General features: G+C 47.5%; 6 protein-coding genes across 7 annotated transcripts; 3 read left to right on the top strand and 3 right to left on the bottom strand.

Annotated features, from left to right (window-relative positions):
* Positions 1-59: 59 nt before the first annotated feature.
* Positions 60-936, bottom strand: H257_13733 (hypothetical protein; the record flags this gene model as incomplete). The annotated part of the gene is made up of 1 exon (XM_009841368.1): positions 60-936. Exon 1 carries the CDS (start codon positions 846-848, stop codon positions 60-62), a length of 789 nt encoding a protein of 262 aa, XP_009839670.1. The 5' UTR covers positions 849-936.
* A 3672-nt stretch (positions 937-4608) lies between these two features.
* Positions 4609-6995, top strand: H257_13732 (hypothetical protein). Its single transcript, XM_009841367.1, has one exon. It carries the CDS (start codon positions 4653-4655, stop codon positions 5688-5690), a length of 1038 nt encoding a protein of 345 aa, XP_009839669.1. The 5' UTR covers positions 4609-4652; the 3' UTR covers positions 5691-6995.
* On the bottom strand, positions 4609-9390 carry H257_13731 (DNA repair protein (mre11)). Its single transcript, XM_009841366.1, has 6 exons — positions 9060-9390; positions 8789-8982; positions 8351-8738; positions 8046-8230; positions 7374-7464; positions 4609-6935 (listed from the first exon to the last, which is right to left on the bottom strand). Exons 1-6 carry the CDS (start codon positions 9331-9333, stop codon positions 5740-5742), a joined length of 2328 nt encoding a protein of 775 aa, XP_009839668.1. The 5' UTR covers positions 9334-9390; the 3' UTR covers positions 4609-5739.
* Positions 9391-9762: 372 nt separating this feature from the next.
* Positions 9763-14176, top strand: H257_13730 (hypothetical protein). Its single transcript, XM_009841365.1, has 8 exons — positions 9763-10134; positions 10199-10778; positions 11281-11543; positions 12342-12469; positions 12597-12816; positions 12899-13014; positions 13779-13881; positions 14004-14176. Exons 1-8 carry the CDS (start codon positions 9810-9812, stop codon positions 14132-14134), a joined length of 1866 nt encoding a protein of 621 aa, XP_009839667.1. The 5' UTR covers positions 9763-9809; the 3' UTR covers positions 14135-14176.
* Positions 14177-14647: 471 nt separating this feature from the next.
* H257_13729 (TKL protein kinase) lies at positions 14648-18300 on the bottom strand (the record flags this gene model as incomplete). Its single annotated transcript, XM_009841364.1, has 4 exons — positions 14648-15075; positions 15467-15668; positions 15721-15864; positions 16973-18300. The coding sequence occupies 4 exons, from the start codon at positions 18298-18300 to the stop codon at positions 14776-14778; spliced, it is 1974 nt and encodes a 657-aa protein (XP_009839666.1). The 3' UTR covers positions 14648-14775.
* Positions 18301-18756: 456 nt separating this feature from the next.
* Positions 18757-21117, top strand: H257_13728. Of its 2 annotated transcripts, XM_009841362.1 has the most exons (4): positions 18757-19963; positions 20108-20401; positions 20446-20544; positions 20674-21117. In XM_009841362.1, the coding sequence occupies exons 1-4, from the start codon at positions 18774-18776 to the stop codon at positions 21002-21004; spliced, it is 1914 nt and encodes a 637-aa protein (XP_009839664.1). In that variant the 5' UTR covers positions 18757-18773; the 3' UTR covers positions 21005-21117. The 2 variants fall into 2 exon arrangements, with proteins under 2 accessions (XP_009839664.1, XP_009839665.1); XM_009841363.1 differs by having other exon boundaries at positions 20446-21117.
* Positions 21118-21130: the final 13 nt, after the last annotated feature.

Raw genomic sequence — 21130 nt, 5'->3', positions numbered from 1 at the left:
AGGTGCATTATTATTGGGTGGCAATGGTCTCCGTATGAAACGACGACCACAATGACTGACTACAACATGGTGGCTACAATGGCGACGACCAAGGAGGACACAATGACCGGTAGCGCCGACGTAGCTGACGTGGATGGCGGCACGGTAGTATTGGTAGTAGCATTACCCGTGGACGAAGGAGGCTCCGTGATCGAGTCACGGGGGGCATCCGGGGATTTGGTCGCGTTCGAGTCGGTGGTATTGGCTGCAACCGAGGATGAAGTGGAGGACGGTGTCGGGATAGCGGGGGTGATGGGTTTTGTGGTGCTGCTTGTTGGGGTGTTGTTGGTGGCTGGAGCCAACGACGTCGATACAGCCGACGTAATGGCATCGGCGGACGCTGTCGCAGGGATAGTTGTTGCAGGGGTAGTTGTTGCAGGGATAATGCCATCGGCGGACGTTGTCGCAGGGATAGTTGTTGCAGGGATAATGCCATCGGCGGACGTTGTCGCAGGGGTAGTTGTTGCAGGGTCGGTTGTCACAGGAGCAGACGACGTTGAAGACGGTGCAGAGTTTGGCGCACCGATGCATTCGGTGGATCCAGCAACGGGAATCACGCAACCCACCGCGTTCGAGGTGTCAATGACGGAGCAACATGTGTCAACTTGAAGCGTGTTCTTCGTGTTGATCGAGACGGTGCCTTTGGTTGGGCAGCCCGTTTTGGAAGGCAAGTACACGCCAGAGCAAGGTGCGGTGTCCACGCAATAGATGTCGTCCGTGAAGCGAACAGACACTTGCATGTCGGTGGCACACTGCGCGGCGACGGATGCTAAAGCGGCGGAGACGAGCAAGAGGGAGCGATGGATCATGGAGGCACAAGAAGTATTGAGATATGAGGAGCATTGACACGTTGAATTGACAGTGAGAAGCGACCTCGTTGTCCATGCGTAATGGGCGATAGATTCTTGTGATGGGAATGCGGAATTGGAAATGTAGCCCTTTTCCGTTATTGTAGACAATCACCAAATATGGATATAGGTATAGATTCTCAATGAGTGTCGTTAAACTAGTCATGATCCCCAGTGACAAAACCAGAGTATGAGACTATTCCCTTGTTAAGTGTATGCACCACATTGTTGGACCTCCGACGCTTTAGCCAATTTTTGCGTTGGACTCGATCATTAAGCTCTCATAAAAGCTTCAAACAGCTTGCTTGTGAATGCCTCGATGATACGTAATTGTCGACAATCGTACATATATATAAGGTAATATTTGCGTGATTTGGCAAGTCTGGAATTTACATACACTACTGAATATGTGTGCCTGAATTGCTGCCCGCTGCAATGCGTTCAAACATTTCGCCAATCCATTTGATCAAAATTAAGCATGTGCTAGTACAAGCTATACAATACAAAATGTAGATTACCTGATTTGGCCCAAGCGGAGGGGCAGGGCTGAAGTTTGGGTTGGCAGAAATTCGACTGAACGTGATTTCATTGGCTTAGGCGGTTCTCGACTCCATTCTCTTCAGACACTCGATACTGCTGAACGCTCTCGATTTGACGAAACTTTGTTCTTTCTTCCTGTGACACTTCCGACTTCAAAAATTTGCACGCAAATGTTCGTGTTTTGGCAATAATCATTGACATGTCATGAGAATCACGATTTTATGCTAATTACCTGTCGCGTGTTTACGGACCACATTAGTGGAAAAAAGTCGGACAGGATTTACAGAAACCAAGTGATCGTCGGACCGTTTGTCCGACTTTCTTCTTCGTTGTAATATTTATTATATACAAAAGCGAAGTCAAAACAGACGTGAGAAATTGACAGAAGAAAGTCGGACCGAATGTCCTGTATTCATTGATTGGTTATAAGTGCTTTGGCCATGGCAGATGAACAACATACTACGTAGTTTTGCCTGCAACCCGCCAGCTAGCAACGACAGTAAAGTACAATACCTTAGAGCCTGGTACTACTGGAGGTGTGGTAGTAGTGGCTGGTCTTGCTCTGGTGGTCGTAGGATGAGCAGTAGTGATTGCTGTGGTGGGTGTGGCTGTGGTAGTAGTGGTTGGTTATTACTACTGGAGGTGTACCAGCCTCTAAGGTACTGTACTGTACTGTCGTTGCTAGCTTGCTGTACAAGATGAAGTTGCGGGACTTGACCAAGAATCAAGGCAATATCTTGTGTGAGTGGAAGTTCGCGGTGCAGGAGTTCCAAAACGTTTATAACAGCACGATTGGCACTGGTTTGGATCGTCCCTACACCTCGACCACGGCTATAGATAGCTGCATTGCATTTGGCACTATAATGGCCAATTTGCCATCATCCTGGGGTTTCACTGAACTTGGACGTCAGCTTCGTATAGTATGTCCCAAATGAAGGTGGTCTCATTTGTACGCCTGGCTAGAAAACGTAGACGGGAGACATAAGTTGCTGTAATCCGGGTTTTTATGACATTCCCGCATATACACCCTACTTAATGGATTGCACGGGCATATATTGGGCGCTCCCCTTACAGTATTTCTCAAAATTGTGGATGTAGGAGTACAATGAAGTCGGAATTGACAGACTGTGACCCCAAATGATACAGCAACAACTAAAGGAGATAATTAGGTCGAATTTAAGCCAATCAGAATTAAGTCGGATGAGATGTCCGACTTTTATATGATCGCAACACAATTATATACGATCACATCACAATTATATTACATGAATCACATTATCCCGGTTTTTCTTTCTATTTCAATTCGACGATACGGATGTAGAATAGAATTTCTTCCAGTATCCGGAGGGTTAGTCGCTATAAAATACTTCGAAGCAGAAATTAATGAATTTGTTTTATAAGGGCTGGTCTGGGTCCCATAAAATTATGCCATAAACCGTTTTGGCAGTCTACAAAAGTTTCCCAAAGTCTCATATCCAGATATTAAAAAAATAGATAATAAAAATAATAATTACGGTTATTTACCTATTATTTTTTTAATTGGTTTTATTTTTTTTATAGAAGCTTTTCTTATTTTTAGTAAATCTTTTACTTCTTACTCATATCCCACAAAAAAATGGAGCAAAGAAGTGTCTACTGAGTTGTCTGATGCCAGCTGAAAATTGGAAAAATTGTTCGATTTCCGGTTGAGTGCAACACTTCACTGTCAAAGTGAACACAAATCTCCATAAAAAAGTTGGACCAAATCGGTCCACTATTTTTTGCCCGATTAGAAAAATGTGACATAATTTTTGAACTTTGGTGGCATCCAGAGCCACAAAATCTCGAAAAATTCGAGACTTCGATTTTTGCAACTTTTCTTGGAAAAACGGTCATTTTATGCCATTTTTCGTAGCATCCAGACCCGCCCTAAGAAAAAAAAATCTAATAAATTTTGTTTCATTAATTTCTATTTGCGGTGGTGACATTAGAGTGTGTATGGCACACCCTAAATTTTGCTCAATTCATTTTTCAAAAAATTGGTTCAAAGTAATTCGAAGAATTTGATTGTCATTAACGAGAAAAAGCATGGTGAAATAGGCAATTTTGTATGGAGCGCAAGGTGAACCACCTTGCGAATTCCATAAATAATTCTGAAATTGTATAGTTTCAATTAAATATATCTTCAAGTTTGTATTGATGATTTTTATTTTTCATGTGTCTGTCTCTATTTGGAATTCGCAAGGCAGGTCACCTTGCGAATTCAAAATTGTCCAATTTTGTCTAATCAGATGCCGTGAAATCACGAAAATCCCTGCATAGATTGATTCATCACGCCAAGTTGCGATATATGTAGTATTCTACTCCTGCGATGGCGGTTGATGCAAGGAGCATTGAGATAATTATGTAGGCTGCGTATGAGAGCAAGATCATGTGATGTGGTATTCAGGACTCGGTCAATTCTAACAGGTCTCATTTCACCACTTGCCTACTAACCCAATGAAATTGGTCATCCCTCATTCCACCGTCCCGTGTCGGTGTGATCACGTGGTTGCGCGGGCGGTGGCGCAAGACGTCTTGGTGGCACCCATCGCAAGTGCTGAAGTGGCAGCGTTAGCACTTTGCGTTTGGGATGGGTGGTACCAAGACCTCTTGCGCCACCGCGTTGGCCCACCAGAACCACCACGACATTGCGACCCAACCGAGCGCACAACATAATGTTAGCTGTAAGGGGAGAACCACATTGGACATAGTCGGAGTGCACTCATCAGTGCACAATTCTCTGGAGCAGCATCACACAAAGCTCTACAAAGTTCAAAATTATAACCTCTTCTGTCAGTGTTATAGCCAATCGTGTGTAAGAAACAAGGTGTGATAGATTCTGATTGGACATTAAAAAGGAGCAAGATGGCTCACCTTGCGAATTCCATTAACAAGTGAACTATTTTGACGTCTGGATCAAACAAATTTCGAAAGAACGTCGACGATTCTCAGTTCTTGCCAACTTTCAGAAAAAAAGTCCCTTGAACCTGTGTTTTTATTTTTTGGCAAAAAACGCGAAATTTGGCAAAATATTGAATTCTCTAAGTTTTGGAACCTGACAGAGAATTTTGCATTTTTTGCCGATTTCTTGGAAATTGCCAAAATATCGAAGCTTTTGGCTTTCTATTGACATCCAGACTCACCCTATAATATTTGGCATCCGGATTTTGAATTTTGTGTTTGTGGTTCACCAAACTCGCCAGCATGGAGGACAGAGCGTTGCCGCCTGTACTGCCGTTGCCATCTGTTACAGGCGCCTTGGACGCAGCAGCAGCAGCGAATGGGATGCCTGACGACGAATCGGCCGACTCGGACTACGTGGAAGCAGCAGGAGCGCTCGGACCTGATGGGAATAGCAGCGACGAAATCGACGACGACCGGCAGCAGACGGGCGCAGGGAATGACGACGCCGACGACGAAGAAGAGTACTCGACAGAAAACACCAAGGTGATTCAGTTGACCAACTACACATGCTGTGCGAAGCGGTGCATCTTTGGCCGGACGCGGGAGATGGATCTGTTCATCGACTCGTTGGACGAAATGACCAAGGAGATGCAACACGCGTGTATCCTCACGTCGTTGTCCATCAGCGTCGCGCTGACCACCAAGCGCAAGTCCCGCGGCAAAGGCCTCCGTGCGCGGTACACGTACGTGATGCCGTACCTGGGCAACGTGTGCAAGCAAGCGTTTGAAGCATGCTTTGACATCTCGGGCGGGTCACTCAACCGCCTTCGGAAGCAAGTGTCCACGTCCATCGTCCCCAAGAAGCACGGGAACATGTCCAACAAGAACGCCACGAGTGTCGACTACACCACCCTCAAAGCGTGGTTCTACCCCTACGCGACCTCGATCGGACACTCTGTGCAAGCGCGGCGCAAGACGCGCGTCAAAACGGACGGCCACACGCACGTGCAGTATCGCACGGACCATGTGATCGTGCTGCCGCCGTCGGTGACGTATGAAAAGCTCCATCAAGACTACTTGGCGCATCTGTCCGCGATACAGACGACCCCCTCGGCCGTCGTGACGTCGCGGCCGCGCCTCCCCAGCGAAAAAACGTTTCGCGATTACATCAAAAAGTCATTTCCGGATATTCGCCTCGATTCCGCCACTCCCCACAACGCCACCAAGCACTACCATCACTCTCACCATCATTCTCACTCGACCAAACCCATTATTCCAGCTGCCGCCGCGCCTTCATCATCTTCGGTTTCAACCGTCAAGAAAACTTCCAACATGTGATCATGTCGCCTTGTCATGTGTGTAGTATATCATCTATGTATGTCGTCGGCTACTTTTTGGCTCGACCCCATGCATTGGCCGAAGATGGCGGCAGTGCCGCCGACGATCGCACGTCCGCGTCGTCGTCGTCCTGCGTGTACGACGAGAACGACAGCGGCAGCTTTCGGCGCTGGGTGGTACTTGTGCCTTGTGTGGGTACTTGGGTTCCCCCATCTCGCCAGGAGGATGCTCCATAGGTCGTCGTGGCGGTTGCGGGCGGCAACGGCGTGGCAGATTGGGAAAACAAAGCCGAGATCGTTTTTTGTTTCTTTCGTGTGCTGGATGATGGTGGCAATGCGTCCGAGGTGCGTCGTGTTGCAGCCTTTCGCTTGGTTGCTGCCGGCGGTCGTTTCGATGCGGCGGCGGGTTTGCGCGCTGTTTGCCTCAAGGGCGGCTCATCAAAATCACTCCCCGACGACGACATTACCACCACCACATGGTCGTCGTCGTTGTCGTCGTAGGTGGGCTGGTCGTCTGAAGAATCCGAGAATCGGTGCGTCGATTGCTTCTTGTTGGCGTGTTTGGGTTGTTTCGCTGCTTTTCGTGCCGGAGTTGAAGTGGTTGCCTTGACACTAGCTGCCGCCGCCGCCCCACCACTACGACCTCGGCCATGTTTGGCGGCAGTCGTGGTGATGGGAGTGTGCCCGTCATCGTCGCTAAGGCCATCCAGATCATTGTCATGTTCACCATCTCCACGTTGGGTAGTAGTCGTCGTCTGCAACATGCGCAAGACTTCGTGCGTGTCCATGGCGCTCTGCCCCACATGCACGGCCTGGGATGCCTTGATGCGCTCGAGGTTCTTCTCCACGAGGCTCTGGATGTCGTGCTTGTTGAGCGTCGCCTTGTTCTTCTTGAGCGCGCCCTGTGACTCCTCGAGCACCGTGTCGTAGATATCCCCAAATGCCGTGGGGATGTTCTTGAACACAAAGTCGTCGAGGGCGTGGGCGAGGTTGGTTTCCGGAAGGATTTCCAGCACCTTGTCCGACCCAGCCAAGTGATTCGACAGCAATTGCTCTACGCACAGCATCGACGACGGCGGCGGCGGCGCGCCCGGTCGGATCGGGTTCTTGAGGAGGCATGCGGCGGAGCTCGCGTCGTCGTCGGTGGCGCCTTTTTTGTCGCGCGAAAACAACAAAATGTCACTTGGATTTGCCACCTTGCCCACGAATTGGCTGCCAAATCGCTGGTTGCCCAGGACTGGAAACCCTACGTTTTGCCATTGTCGATATGAGTAATCAACTGGTTTATCAATACAAGATTCCATGATTATATATTGTCGATTTTCTTCAAATTTCCCAATTTTGCATGGTTCGTTCAATCGAGCACAAATAGAGCCGAGACATCTGATTGGCCATTATCCACTTCGCCCTTTCCAGTAGAAACTCGAAAATGGATTGTAGCCAATCAGCGACAAGTAATTTCGGATTGACCAATGGGAGAGATTGGTGCTCGATTCGCTCGGCGAGATTCGATTGAACGGGGTCCGGAAATTCATACCGAATTTCCAATAGTTATCAATACAAGATATATTATATATATATATAGACACGAGAAATATACTTGATTTTGTGCACCAAGACAGCTAGATATATATATAATATATATGAATGGAGGCAGAATAATTTAATACAGTCATAGAAGTACCGGAATGGTCGACTTTTACTCGCACGAGCACTTGCATGGTTGTGTCTTGGTTTGGAGTTTCCGCCGCGGCTTCGTCAATCAGCTGTTGCACCTTCATCCCAACAAATCAACATTAATTTGTATAGGTACACTAACATCACACACTAGTATATATAAATATTTACATACTGATATATATATGTATCCTTTGCATGTACTATGAAATATACTATTAGCACTTTTCGTAGATCATAAAAAATACTACGTAGTACTATATTTTGAAGTATAAGTATTTTAAATCAAAATCATAGTATTTAATTTTTATTAGTCTTCTAGGACGTAAACAACACAAATGCAGCACATACACATATAGTTCATCGTTATAGGAAAGTATGATGCATCCACGTTATTGTCGATGATTGATACAAATTTGGGGAGGGGGTGCAATCGAATCGCGCCGACCAAACCGATCCACAATCGATCTGATTGGTTGAATTTCATTTAGAAGGTTTTGATTGGCTAATAATTTTGAGCTCATCTGAGGTAGCCAATCAAATCGATTTAAATTCCAACACCACAACACAACACGAAATTTCACTCGAAAGCACAATACATCATCGTACATTTATTGTAGTGCAGGATCGTCAAATAGAGAAAAAATACGCAAAGAATCTTCCCATATTAATTTCTCACCTTGACGGCTAAGACGGCAGATATTTTGTCAGCGACTTTCGGATCTGCCGGGTCCAAGTGTTTGTGGTCACGTAGGCACACTTGGGCCATTTTAAACGGTCGGACTGTCTTGAGTGGCACGGACCGCAGTCGAAAGTTGTTATTTCGGACTTCTAAGAGTCCAATCTTCTTGGGTTTGGCTTCGCCTATACAATCCGTATGAATAATATATATATATATAAATTAATAATATATATATAAATTAATAATATATATATATAAATCAATAATATATATATATGGTGACGCGAAAAACTCCAACGAACCTTCGACCAACGACGTGGCGACACTCGATCCAGGCTGGGTAATGTAAAAGTCGCCCTTGATGCTTTCTTCGGCTTCGATCACGCACTCGTGTTCATGGCCCCACACGACAAAGTCGATAAACTCGGGGATGAAGCTCTCAGGAAGGCAGTTCTTGGCGCCGCGGCCGCGGTTGTCGCGATTCTGGTGCACGACAAAGATGGAAAACCACGAGTCCGGGCTTTCCTCGGGTCGGCGGAACCGGACATGGCCTTGGGCGAACATGCGATGCAGTCGCTCGTCGCGCATGTTGCCGAGGCCGTAGATTGCAATCTTGGTCGAGCCTTTCTCCAACAGAATCGGAAACACTTCGATTTCGTCGACGCGGTCCGACTTGCCAAAGTAGTTGACCTAAGGAAGACATCAGCATCGAATGAATGGCTTGAGGATGTGTACAGTACCAAGTTGGCCGCGCTCAACAAGTCCAACGCCGCGAGCGATCGACCAGCTTCCCCAGTTGGGTCGTCGTGGTTGCCGTGGATACTAAAGATGGGCAGACGCACGTTGATGTTGGGGTCTTCGTAGTTGACTTGGCCAAAGTTGGGAAAGTTCAAGCTCTGGTCCGACAAGATTTGAAAGTTGATCGTGCCGTCGCCTATAGACAATGCAGACATACACGGTAAGACGAGAGATTGCACTCGGCAAGGGATATGCGTTGATCGGTGGACGTACCCAAGCAATACGTGCGAAGGATAGACATCGTACGGTACATGGTCGCACGACTAGGCTTGTTGTGATGGAACAGATCGCCGGCAAGCAGGACAAAGTCGACACCTTCGCGCCCGCCGATCGCAAGCATCTCTTCAAACGACCGGAACGAATCTTTGCCGCGAATGGCGTCATTCTCGTTGTACCCCAAGTGGTTGTCTGTGCTAATGAGAATCTTGATCGTCGATTCCGGTTGCGTCGTGTCCTCTGGGGACGTTGTCGGCGGCGACTGCTCCATGTGTCGTTGGATGCTTTTGCTTGTTGTTACCTTCAAGTTTGGGGGGGGTGGTTGAAAGTGGAATTGTGTGATTTGTTTTAATGCGGTGATCATATTTTAAAGCTAAACCTTAATATCCGTTACATTTCTCAATACAACGGACACTAATTAAAATAAATGTGCTCAGAATCGTAAAATATTTGCGCGCGAAAGAACCCTTCCTTTGGTTATTTAGCTTCATTTTTGAATTTCGTCGGCACGTCAACGCACGTCCTGCGGCTAATGCTTACGCCCGCCAATGGATGCAGACACTACCCTTATCGACGTATGAGGGCTTGTGTGCTTGACATGGATCTACTGCACGAAGACGTTGCGCGCAGTACGCCATGATGGGTGAAAGATCGCACGTCCCCCTGAAACATGAACAGTTACGAGGCAGAATCTATTTTGGTCGCTTCTCATCGTCGGTATATCCCCGCCGCCGCTTCGGGATATCGATGGACAATCAAAAGGCAGCTCCCACCATGGAGCTTGAACACGCCATCGGGTTTTCAGGGATCTCGGCTGGGTTGCATTACCATCCGAATGGTCAAGATTACGTGTACCCTGCGGGAGGTTGCATCGTGATTGCGTCCTTGAGCGACCCGCACAACCAAGTGTTTCTCCGTGGCCACGATGCCAACATCACGTGCCTGTCCATGTCGCCCACAGGAAGATACCTCGCTTCGGGTCAAGCAGGATCGAACGCGGACATTTTGGTCTGGGACTACTCGTCGCGTCAATTGCTATTTCGCCTGTCCGAGCACGACTTTGGTATCAACGGTACGTGAGAAAAACTTCACAACTTATCGATTGCTCACCTGTCCTTCGTCGTGCATCTATATAGCTGTGGCATTTTCCCACGACGAAAAGCTCCTCGTGAGTGTCGGCAGCGAGCGCGACGCCCGCATCTTCGTTTGGGACATGGCGTCCGGCAACATCGTCACGACCCAGCAAAAGCTCCAGGCGACGGTGCTTGCCGTGTGCTGGGGCGGGTTTCACCGCGACGTGAAGCGACGGGACACGACGTCGTACCTTTTCGCGACGGGGGGTACCCGCATGCTCCAGTTCTGGGTGCTCAACCCTGCGTCGGGGGAGCTCGTGGCGAGCAAAGTCGAGTTCGGCGCGCCCGTCGTCCGCGACTACACGTGCGTGCAATTCACCCCCGACCGCGAAACCATGGTGGCCGGCACCACAAGCGGCGACTTTGCAGTCGTGCACGTCAAGACCCGGCGGTTCCTCCAAAGCATCATGGCATGTACATGTGGTGTGCTGTCGCTGTGTACGTTCGACGCGGGGGTACTCGTCGGCGGTGGCGACGGCAGCTTGTTATTTTTCAATTCCGAGTTTGTCGACTCGGCCAAGCAGGCGCTCGTGGGGCCTATCGCTGGGCTCAGTCCGTTGGTTGGGTCGTCGGCTTCGTCAGGGTACTACAACCACATTTTGAGTTCTCATGGAGATATGATTTCGATTTTTCGAGCTATATATATATATATTGTGGCTAATCCAATTTTAGTATATTTGATTGGCTCTTCTTACAGAAAAGACAATTATATTCAACCAATCAAAACTGGAGCGTAATTCAATATTGATTCAACAAACCGCGTGTATTTTGGATGTTAAGGCGAATTTTCACAATATATATCACTGGCATATTTATCGTGTCTGTGTCGAGGTAGGTAGATTTATAGCTCATAGGAGGCATATGTTGCTTGTAATACTACGAAAACTCTTGTTTTAGCTGTAGAGTTCTCATGGAGATGTGTGTGTTTGTTTGGATTTTCCGAGCTAGATATTTTAAATCATCTTGTTCCGCTACCGGTTCGAGCTAGACTTATACAACTAAGAGGCATGAGTATCGTCGCTGGTTTGAGCTAGCTTTATATCGCTGATATATATATATACATGTGTGTGTGTTTGGTTGGGTAGGGCGCTGCAAGTGATGGCGGGTACGCAGAGCGGATTCATCTACCACGTGACTGTGCACCCATCGTCCATGTCTTCGCGGCTGATTTGCGAAAACCATTCGAACGGCGTGCTGTCGGTCGCATTTGCCGCGCAGCACTCGGACCGGTTCGCGACCATCTCCAAGGACTGCACGATTCGGATATGGGACGGCTCCGACTACTCAGTCGTCGTGCGCATGGCGGTGCAGAACGCTGGCATGCCCACATGTTTGGCGTTTTCGCTTGGTGAGTACTATTACTAGTAGTAATACTAGTGTGCAGCGTTCATTTATGCGTCTATCGTATATGGTACAGTAGTAGTGTTATATGACATTCCAGAAACCTGTGCTATTTATTGGCTGTACGGAAGTCGTGGTGGATTGTACAGTACCTGTTTGATGATCAAGTAGTCGTGGACTCGTGTTGAAGTGTGCATTCAAAATAGTGATTTTGAATGTATTTATTAATTATTCTATCATATCGTGTATGGTAGTAGTGTATATGGAAGGAATCCGAGAAACTTGTGCGAATGGCAGTAGACGTAGTGTATATATTGGAGATTCGGTATGAATTTCCGGACCCTGTTCACTCGAATCTCGCCGAGCGAATCGAGCACCAATCTCTCCCATTGGTCAATCCGAAATTGCTTGTCGCTGATTGGCTACAATCTATTTTCGAGTTTCTACTGGAAAGGGCGAAGTGGATAATGGCCAATCAGATGTCTCGGCTCTATTTGTGCTCGATTGAACGAACCATGCAAAATTGGGAAATTTGAAGAAAATCGACAATATATATATATATAGTGAATTGTACCTGTTGGATAATTGAAGCTGGTGGTGGTGGTGGGAGTTTGGTCGAAAACCCCTCGATCGAGTGCGATGTGTTACATTATCGTTGTTTTCCCAGGTCTTTCCTTGATACAGTTGAGAATGGTATTGTATTCACGTGACTGCAAGTCCTATGTAATGTCGTTTGAAATGAAAAGACATTTTGTCCTAAATGAATGGGAGTATCTATAACGATTCAACGAACAACCGTACGTAGACATTGTACTCTCAGGGTGGCAAGATGGTTGTTTGCGTTGTCACAGCTCGGACACTGGCCACCAATTGTGGGTCATCGACAACGCCCACACTGGAGGTGTCACGGCACTTGTGCTAAGTAATAACCAGGTCACAAACGATTCTCCATCACCGCCAAATATTTGGTCTTATTCCGAGTATTTGCATCCTTTTCATGTCGATATATATATATATATTTCCCAACTTTTTGTCAGTCTTGATTTGACTTGGGTTGTAGCGGTTCATTGTCACGGGCGGGATGGGCGGCGACGTGCGTGTATGGGACATACGGAAGCGCGACATGGTATCTCATTTGAAGGAGCATTCGATGGCCATCACGGGCCTCGCGCTGTTTGAAGACGACGTGCACTTGGTCAGCTGCAGTCGAGACAAGTCGTTTCTGTGCTGGGAACTGCGCACCGAGCGCCGAATCGCTTCGCATATTCAACGCATGGGCGGTGAGTGATTGGCTAGTTTCATGGTGGTGGCTGTCGTTCATTGGCTGAAAAAATTGCGTGTGTGGGATGTGTGACGACGTAGGGTTGAATGCGATAGCGTTGTCGCGTAACCAAAGTATTGTGCTCACGGTGGGCCAAGAAAAACGCATTTCGTACTGGGATTTGCGTATTGAAGCCCCTGTGAACGTTGTGACCAAGGTATGGATTGTACATTTCACTACCAAATGTGGATGACTTGCGAGTCATTTCGCCACATAGCATTTTCAAGTTATTTGATCCAATTTCAGCTTGTTGTACAAACTATACTGTACAAATATTGGTATTATATTGTATGGTTTGGGCCGAGTCAAACGTTTGGATTGGCAGAAATTTACCAGAACGTGATTTGATTGGCTTAGGCGGTTCTTTAATGTATTCGCTTAACGTTAAGACATTCGATTCTTCTGAGGGCTCCAGTTTCGAATCGATTTGACAATATGAAGGATAGTGTCATTGTAAGTTACACTAAATAAATGTAATACTTTTGGGCTACTTTTGCCAAATCCGTCGATCGATTGTTTGTACGATACTTTTGTATGTAAAACTCGTCGATCAGTGCCACACGAATTGAAATCACACACACACGAATTCAATGTGGAATTGGTCGAAGGGTGGATTTTTGATTGGCTACTTGTTTCGTGATCTGGGTTTTGATTGGTCGTATATATCGATTGTCGATCGCCGATCATATTCGATTGAGCGACTAAGTACCCCACCCACTCTAATTTCGAATCGCCTTGACAATATATATATATACATTACTCTAAAAAGTGAACAACCAAATTTCCACACAATTGAGCGCTTTCAATATTCTGACCAATAAAGTGAATATGCTCCGAGGACTTGAGAAACAAGCATACATATTATATACATATATATATATATATATACATGGACTGACCCGATTTTGGTGTCTGATGTAGGCGCACGCAGACGAAGCCACGTGCTTGGCCGTGGCGCACACGATGCCGTACTTTGCGACGGGCGGCACGGACCAGCTGATCAAATTGTGGTCGTTTGATACTGGTGGGTTGGGTTTTATTGTGTGTCTGTCGTGTGCATCTATGGCTTATAAGACCTGTGTTACCATCGCCCATCTAGATCTTTCATATGAAAAATGCAATGTTTTACTTGTATTTATGATATAGGACTGTTGATCATGGACGGGATTGGACACTCGGGATCCGTGCGAGCTCTGGAATTTAGCCCGGACGACCGCCAACTCGTGTCGGTGGGCGACGAAGGCAGCATTTTCGTGTGGAATTTGTTCTCCGACTAACTCGGAATAATGCTTGCAGTTGGTTGTTCCCATGCTGATTTGTCCCAACTTTCAATGATTTGGAGGTAGCGAGCGGTACATACTGTATGTAGTACACATTTGATCGGTCATGTCCCCAGTACCAACACTGCACCCATACAATCTCAAGGGTAACATTAGGTACACGTACAAACCAAAACCTTTGTGTTTTCATCTTAGCATGGCCATCGACATTATACATGTCTATATAATGGTATATATATATCTTGTCCTTTTACCCAATATTTGGACTTTTGTGCTGATTCGCCAAATCTATCGATCGATTCTTTGTACTGACTTTTGCATGTAAATATCGTCCAGTATCACACTAATTTCAATCACACACTAATTCGATGTTGAATTATTCGAAGAGTGGATTTGATTGGCTAGTTGATTTATGTTTTGATTGGTCGATCGATTCTTTGCCGATTTGGTGCTGCTCATTCAATTAAGCACCCCACTCCAATTTCGAATCGAATGAACAATATCTGCCTTCCAGTTTACGCCGCCATCATCATGATATTATTTTTGTTAATTACTTTTCCTTCATATTGGACAAACGTTTCGTTTTTGGATATGTGTTGGGGGTCTATTTATGTTATGCCTAGTAACTACTACTGCTACTACCCCATCTGGATGGGACTATTACTACTAGTACTACTATGCGCATTCAACATGTCAATGATCTGCGCAAACGTCGGCCGCTTTTCGGGCGCGGGGCCCCAACACACGGTCATGAGTTTCTTGAGGAAGGGCGGGCACGCCGCCGGAATCGTGGGGCGGAGGTGGTGGTTGAGCACGCCGAGCGCCGCCTGGATCTGACTCAGGCCGTCGTACGGACACGCGCGGGTCACCGTCTCCCAGCACACCACGCCAAACGAAAACACATCCGCCTTCTCCGTGTACTTTTCCGCTGCCAACACCTTCAAAACGATATATATATCAGCACATTTTTCCGAACAGAGCCAACATATCTAAAAGGGAGAGTATCTATCCCAATATATACTGTTATATATATATACTGGTACACCTTCAAAACAATATCACTACCACAACTTCCGAGATATATATATATATATACTCTCCCACACATACTACTCGGAAGATACAGAAAAAAACAGGACCGAATACATCTCCCTACTACGAAATATATGCATATATCCCCATATATACAGTACAGTATATACATTGTTTCACCTTCAAAATTATACCGCTACACAACCTTCGAATATATATATATCCCACATAGAATACTCCAAACATGCAGAAACGACCAAGACCGAATATATCTCCCTACGATATATATATATATACCTCGGGGGCCATCCATTGCGTGGTTCCGCAGTTGCCCGTCATAGTTTGGTGATGCGCCTTGACCCGAGCAAGGCCAAAGTCGGAGATTTTGAGGCGGTAGCTGCCGTCCACAAGTAAATTCGGGCTTTTCAAATCGCGGTGTAAGATTGGCGGGTCAAATGTATGGAGATAATGCATGCCCAGCGCCGTGTCGAGTGCAAAGCTAATATATATTTATATATTGGTCACACGATAATATCGTTCGGGGTATGTACCTTAATTGCTTATTGAGGTCGATGTGGACGGCGGATGGCTGTCTCAAGACACACCAAAGCGACCCCTTTGGCAAGTACTCGATCACCAAACACCGCGTGGGCGGATCCAAGCACGCCCCCATCAACAAGCAAATGTTGGGATGTCTAATCAAATATCGAAGTATGAGAGTTCATACATGAGGCTTCAAAATATAAAACATGAAATACATGATACTTCCAAACCTGAAGATAAATGAGTCTATTATCTATATATATACCGGAATGTGAGTACAGACGCAAATACCCTCTCTCCACACAATTCAAGCAATATCCTCCTGTCTATCACACCAACTTTGGGCGTAGGGTTGTGGTTATTCTAAATAACTCGAGTGACATGAAGAATATGCATGTGCATCAACACACAAACGAAAAATACCCAAGAATCGGCAAAAGTATGTAGATCAAAACGATATTGCAGGAAACCATCAGTTCAACATCTAATTAGTGTGTGTGACTACAATAATTAGTGTGATACCAATCAATCCCCACACGACAACTCTAAAAGAATTCAGTATTGTGTTTTTTGTGTCAAATTCGCCTATTTTAAGGGATTGATGAAATCGCCAACTAATCGAGAAAAGGAGTATGATTGGCTACAAAGAATGAAGGTTGCAATTTGATTGGCTATAAAAAGATTGATTGTTGTAGTATTGCAGTCACAAAAATTCCTCTTAGTTTTATATAAAATTTCAAAGGTTGTTCGGCGGTTCATTCAACGAACCGCGGGAGAAAATATATTTTGAGTTGAACACACAATACAAAATTCAGGACAAAAAGATATGCAGGTTGTAACCTGTAGTTATGAATATCTTTTCGAAGAGGATACCTCTTAAACTTGAATATATATATATATCTTATTTCGCAGGTCCAGCAATGCACCGCCCAGAGGGAAATTGTGGGTCCAACCAACACCACCAATACATAGACAATCATGATCGATAATCAAGATAATGTATATTGTCGATTTGATACAAATTTGGGGAGGGGGTGCAATCGAATCGCGCTGACGGAACCGATCCACAATCGATTTCTGATTGGTTGAATTTCATTGAGAAATGGGTTTTGATTGGTTAATAATTTTGAGCTCATCTGAAGTCGCCAATCAAATCTATTTCAATTCCAACGAGAAACCACAGCACAACACGAAATTTCACTCGAAATAGCACAATATCTCTGCATACACTAGTTATTTGGGTAATACATTGTACAATACCTCAACACACTCATAATGTGCACTTCAGTCTCAAACTCGTCGAGCACTTCCGCCGACAGATGCTGCACCTGCAAAATCTTGACCGCGACCAGCGTACCCCGCCATATGGCCTTGTGCACCGTACCAAACGCTCCTTGGCCAATCAACTCGCCCATCGCAAGCTCATGAAAATCGATGCGAAAGTTGAACGAGTTAGATCGGCTGGGTCGTTTGATGGCATGGGACACGCCAGGAGCCATGATGACAGCGGGGGCGCCTTCAACGTCATGACGTGGCGGCAGCAGCGCGGGAATAGGCATGGCCGACGCGTCGTCTTTGCGTGGATGCAGCGGCAAATGCAGAAACAGCGGGATATGCGCCTTCCGAGCGACTTCCAATTGCATTTGGGCCGGTTGTTGTCGATTGTCGAGCAACAACTTGGCGCGAGGTGGAGCCGGGATGATGGGCGGGAGCGGCGGCGGCGGCGGCATGGCGAGAAGATGGTGGTCGGTCGCCACATGATCATGCGTCGAGGTGCGTGAAGAAGTAGACGGCATGTTCAAGACAACGTCAAATGAACGGTCGTCGGGAAGGTGTTGGCTTTCAAGATGGCGCCATGTATCCTTGTCCGACGGAACCTCGGCAAACAGGTTGATGTCTGGCGACGACAGATGGGACGCTTGTGGACGTTTCTTCTGGGAACTCCCTGACGTGTCGACATCGATGGAGATGGTCTTGCGCAGAATAGTCGGCGACCTACCAAAGAACTCGGTATCTTCAGGAATCGGACCGGGTGGCTCCACGGTGAGCATGGACACCAACTCGGTGGGGGAGTGCAATGGTGGTGCACCCCCCCCGCCTGTCACATCGACGTTCGTCATGGAACTGTGGGTTCGCCTTCGCATGGGATGCTGATATACATGGCCTTTGGTCGGCTTTTTCCGAGGTGGTGGACTGTTGTTGTGTGGATGCAGGACGACGAATGGGTCCGACGGCGACGTCCCAGACTCTTGTGACGGCGGACTCTGCGCCTCCTTCGCATGGGGCCGGACTTGCTCGAACGCAATCGATCGATCCCGTCTGATGAACTTGATGTACATGTAAATGGCCAGTGCGAGAAAGCACAGCGACCCCGTCAGCACCTGATCCAGCATGAGGTTGGTCGTCCACCTGTCCAATTCCACGATCCACGAGTTCACGATCGACGGCGACAGATGCACGGCAGTATTCGTGCTTCTGCTTCTACTGCTGGTTTGACGAGAATGCTCCGACAGCGTGGCAGTCGTTCGGGTCGCGGCTGCCGCTGTGGCGGCGGCGGCAAAGGGGAAATGTGCACTTGATGTTTGCATGCAACCTCTTATCTTTAATACCCTCGTGTCGTTTTGTTGTATTCGAAACCTCTGAACATGAATAAACCGCAAATCTGAAACGCCATTTGATTGGTCGAATCGATTGCGTTTAAAGGCACGCTTGACCATCATTCTGTGTTTCAGCGAACTGTACTATAGTTACTCGCCTGACCTTGTCGTCAACAAAAGCCTAGCACTTCAAAGCATCAACCCCTGCATGAAGCATGGTAATAATAGCATACCTTGTGCAAATCCGTCGTAGCTAGAGCACACTATATATGTACGTTGGCTCCTGCTTATTGGTTGTGAATCTCGCTCCATAACTGTGATGGGTGTTTGATCTACATATACCTTGGTATCTTTCGACGAAACCAGTATTTTACATAACCAACCTTCAATAAAACAATCACTCTCCATCCATCATCATCATTCTGTGTGAAAAGGCACTTTCGATCATTTCATCAAGCGCAGACATGTCTCGCAGATGCGCGATGGAGGCAATGCCACTGCTCAGGAAGGCACCTCCAACTGAGCAAGATAAAACCCAGCAAGAGTTGGCGCTAAACCCCCACCGCCCGCTTCGATCATGGCTGCACGGAGTAGTAGCCGTGGTGTCGCTGCTCCTAGTCCTAGTCGGGCTCACTTCAATTAGTTCATCAATTACACCTCCCGTGTCCTCCAATTTGTCTCCACCCCCTTCGACGCCGTTGAATGTTCGAACGGTGTGGGTTGTCGTGAATCGAACCGTCGACGGACAGCTAGTGGCGGCGGCGACCTTTGATGTAGCCGCCGACACAATCGATGGCTCGACCAGCCATGCATACGCCACCTTCAACGACAGCGTGCCACGTATTGGCTGGTCGCAACTGTGGCTCCGTGCCACCCCCGCCTCAAGCAACTCGTCGGATGCGTTTAACCAGGCGATGTACGCCGCCGGCTACGCCGAAGGAGCGCTAACCCATCGTCGTATTCACGAACATTATTGGAACACCCGAAGCTATTTTTTCGGCAGAGTCCCCACAGCCATCAACCTCGCGTCCGCCGCGCGTGTGTATGACTTCCTGGACCGCAACGTCCGCTGGCTACGCTCGCAGGTGGCTACAATGGACACCAACGACACGCTGCACTGGGCCATGGTAGGCGGTGTGCTAGCCCAACTTGAAGGCCTCGTGCAAGGCTACAACGACCACCGAGGGGTCGAAGACTCGTCGCTGTCAGAGCTGGATCTGTTGTTCCTCAACGCGGATGGTGACATGCCAAACCTCATCGCCCGCACCATGCCTCCAGCCGCCGACGCCGCCACCGTCACGTCCTTGACCAAACCATCGACGTCCAACTTCAAATGTTCAGCGCTCATTCGTATCCTCGACGACGACCTGCTCTGGGGCCATGCCACGTGGGATACGTACACCGCCCTCAACAAAATGTTCAAACATTACGACTTGCCTCTGCCCTCCCATTCAATGGCTAGCCGAGCCGGCCAAGAGCGTCACAATAGCCACCGCCGGCGCATCTCCATGTCATCTAGCCCAGGCTACCTTTCGTCCGTCGATGACTGGTATCTCCTCGACAGCGGCCTCGGTGTGATGGAGACAACGAATGGCAACTACAACGCGACCCTTGCAGCAATGATCTCGCCCGAATCGTGCTTGAGTTGGGTTCGGTACGACCTCCACACATACACTCTTTCGACATGATCAACCAACCAACCTCGTCACATGATTATCAAGATCGTCATGCAGATACACATGATATATCTGTCCATTTATTGCTGACGACAATATGTAATGACATTTGAACTATGTAGAACAAAGGTGGCGAATGCTCTGGCTGTCGACGGGCCATCGTGGACAGTGTACTTTGGTGCGTACAACAGTGGCACGTACAACAACCAGTGGATGGTGCTCGACACATCGCGATTTTCAAATGGGGCGTTGCTACCCCACGGCCTGACGCTGTTGGAGCAACTTCCCGGTGAAATCATGGTTCAAGACGTGTCGAACGTGGTAAATACCCAGGGCTATTGGGCGTCATACAACATTCCGTACTTTGAGCACATTTACAACAAGTCTGGGTTTGCTGCCAAGGCGGCTGCCTCCACGTAAGTTGATCTGGTTCCCATCTCGTCTTATATACTTCTTGTAGAGATAGCAGTTGGTCCCATTCCGACTGTGCCCGAGCCAAGATATTTCGTCGCGATGCTCCTCACGTCCACTCTATCGCAGACTTGAAGCGCTTGATGCGGTAACAGTACACTCTATTTCATCCAGTTTTCGGCTCAAAACGTTCTCCAAGTTGTGTGATATGTTATTTCTCTATTCGTAGCCTATTCATGACTATATTTTTTGGAGTGTTTTGTAATCGACTACGTAGAGCCAACAACTACCAGCACGACGAGTTGAGCTTGGGGGACCCCGGGCGTGCCATTGCCGCCCGATACGACCTCGCGTCGAATCCATTGGAGTTCGCCCTCAATGGGGCGATCGATGCCAAGGTCACGTCCGTCCATCTAGCGCGGCAATTACAGTGCGAAGCCGTGCTCGGTCCATCCAATGACAACCAGCCGACGTTTGAGTGGACTGCCGCGTTTGACAAGTTGGCGCTGCACAAGGGCCATCCCACAGCCTTCAACTTTTCATTCATTGCCATGCGCCACCACGACCATTTGGAACACCAATACCAACCATCCACAGACTCGTTATAATGCCACACGTAAACCATTGACTAACCCTCTGCGACGTGGTGTAACATTATTATCACTCCTAAAGTCTTGGTGCAGTATCAGCTTATCACGTAACATGGTTATCGAGATTGTGTGTATACATGTATG

Source organism: Aphanomyces astaci, assembly GCF_000520075.1.
Source record: "Aphanomyces astaci strain APO3 unplaced genomic scaffold supercont1.50, whole genome shotgun sequence".
Classification (NCBI taxonomy): domain Eukaryota; phylum Oomycota; class Saprolegniomycetes; order Saprolegniales; family Verrucalvaceae; genus Aphanomyces; species Aphanomyces astaci.
The sequence above is the reverse complement of the archived record's forward strand: the minus strand, read 5'-3'. Positions and strand labels throughout refer to the sequence as shown.

Bases quoted from the DNA above. Each gene is read 5' to 3' on its own strand.
- H257_13731 (XM_009841366.1), bottom strand. From the start codon at position 9,333: ATGGAGCAGTCGCCGCCGACAACGTCCCCAGAGGACACGACGCAACCG. The intron at 8,739-8,788 runs GTACTGTACACA...TGTCTTCCTTAG, and splicing joins TGTTGAGCGCGGCCAACTTG to GTCAACTACTTTGGCAAGTC. The intron at 7,465-8,045 runs GTGAGAAATTAA...GTTGGGATGAAG, and splicing joins CTGCCGTCTTAGCCGTCAAG to GTGCAACAGCTGATTGACGA.
- H257_13730 (XM_009841365.1), top strand. From the start codon at position 9,810: ATGGACAATCAAAAGGCAGCTCCCACCATGGAGCTTGAACACGCCATC. The intron at 11,544-12,341 runs GTGAGTACTATT...AACCGTACGTAG, and splicing joins ATGTTTGGCGTTTTCGCTTG to ACATTGTACTCTCAGGGTGG. The intron at 12,470-12,596 runs GTCACAAACGAT...CTTGGGTTGTAG, and splicing joins TTGTGCTAAGTAATAACCAG to CGGTTCATTGTCACGGGCGG.
- H257_13732 (XM_009841367.1), top strand. From the start codon at position 4,653: ATGGAGGACAGAGCGTTGCCGCCTGTACTGCCGTTGCCATCTGTTACA.
- H257_13728 (XM_009841362.1), top strand. From the start codon at position 18,774: ATGTCTCGCAGATGCGCGATGGAGGCAATGCCACTGCTCAGGAAGGCA. The intron at 19,964-20,107 runs GTACGACCTCCA...TGAACTATGTAG, and splicing joins TCGTGCTTGAGTTGGGTTCG to AACAAAGGTGGCGAATGCTC. The intron at 20,402-20,445 runs GTAAGTTGATCT...TACTTCTTGTAG, and splicing joins GCCAAGGCGGCTGCCTCCAC to AGATAGCAGTTGGTCCCATT.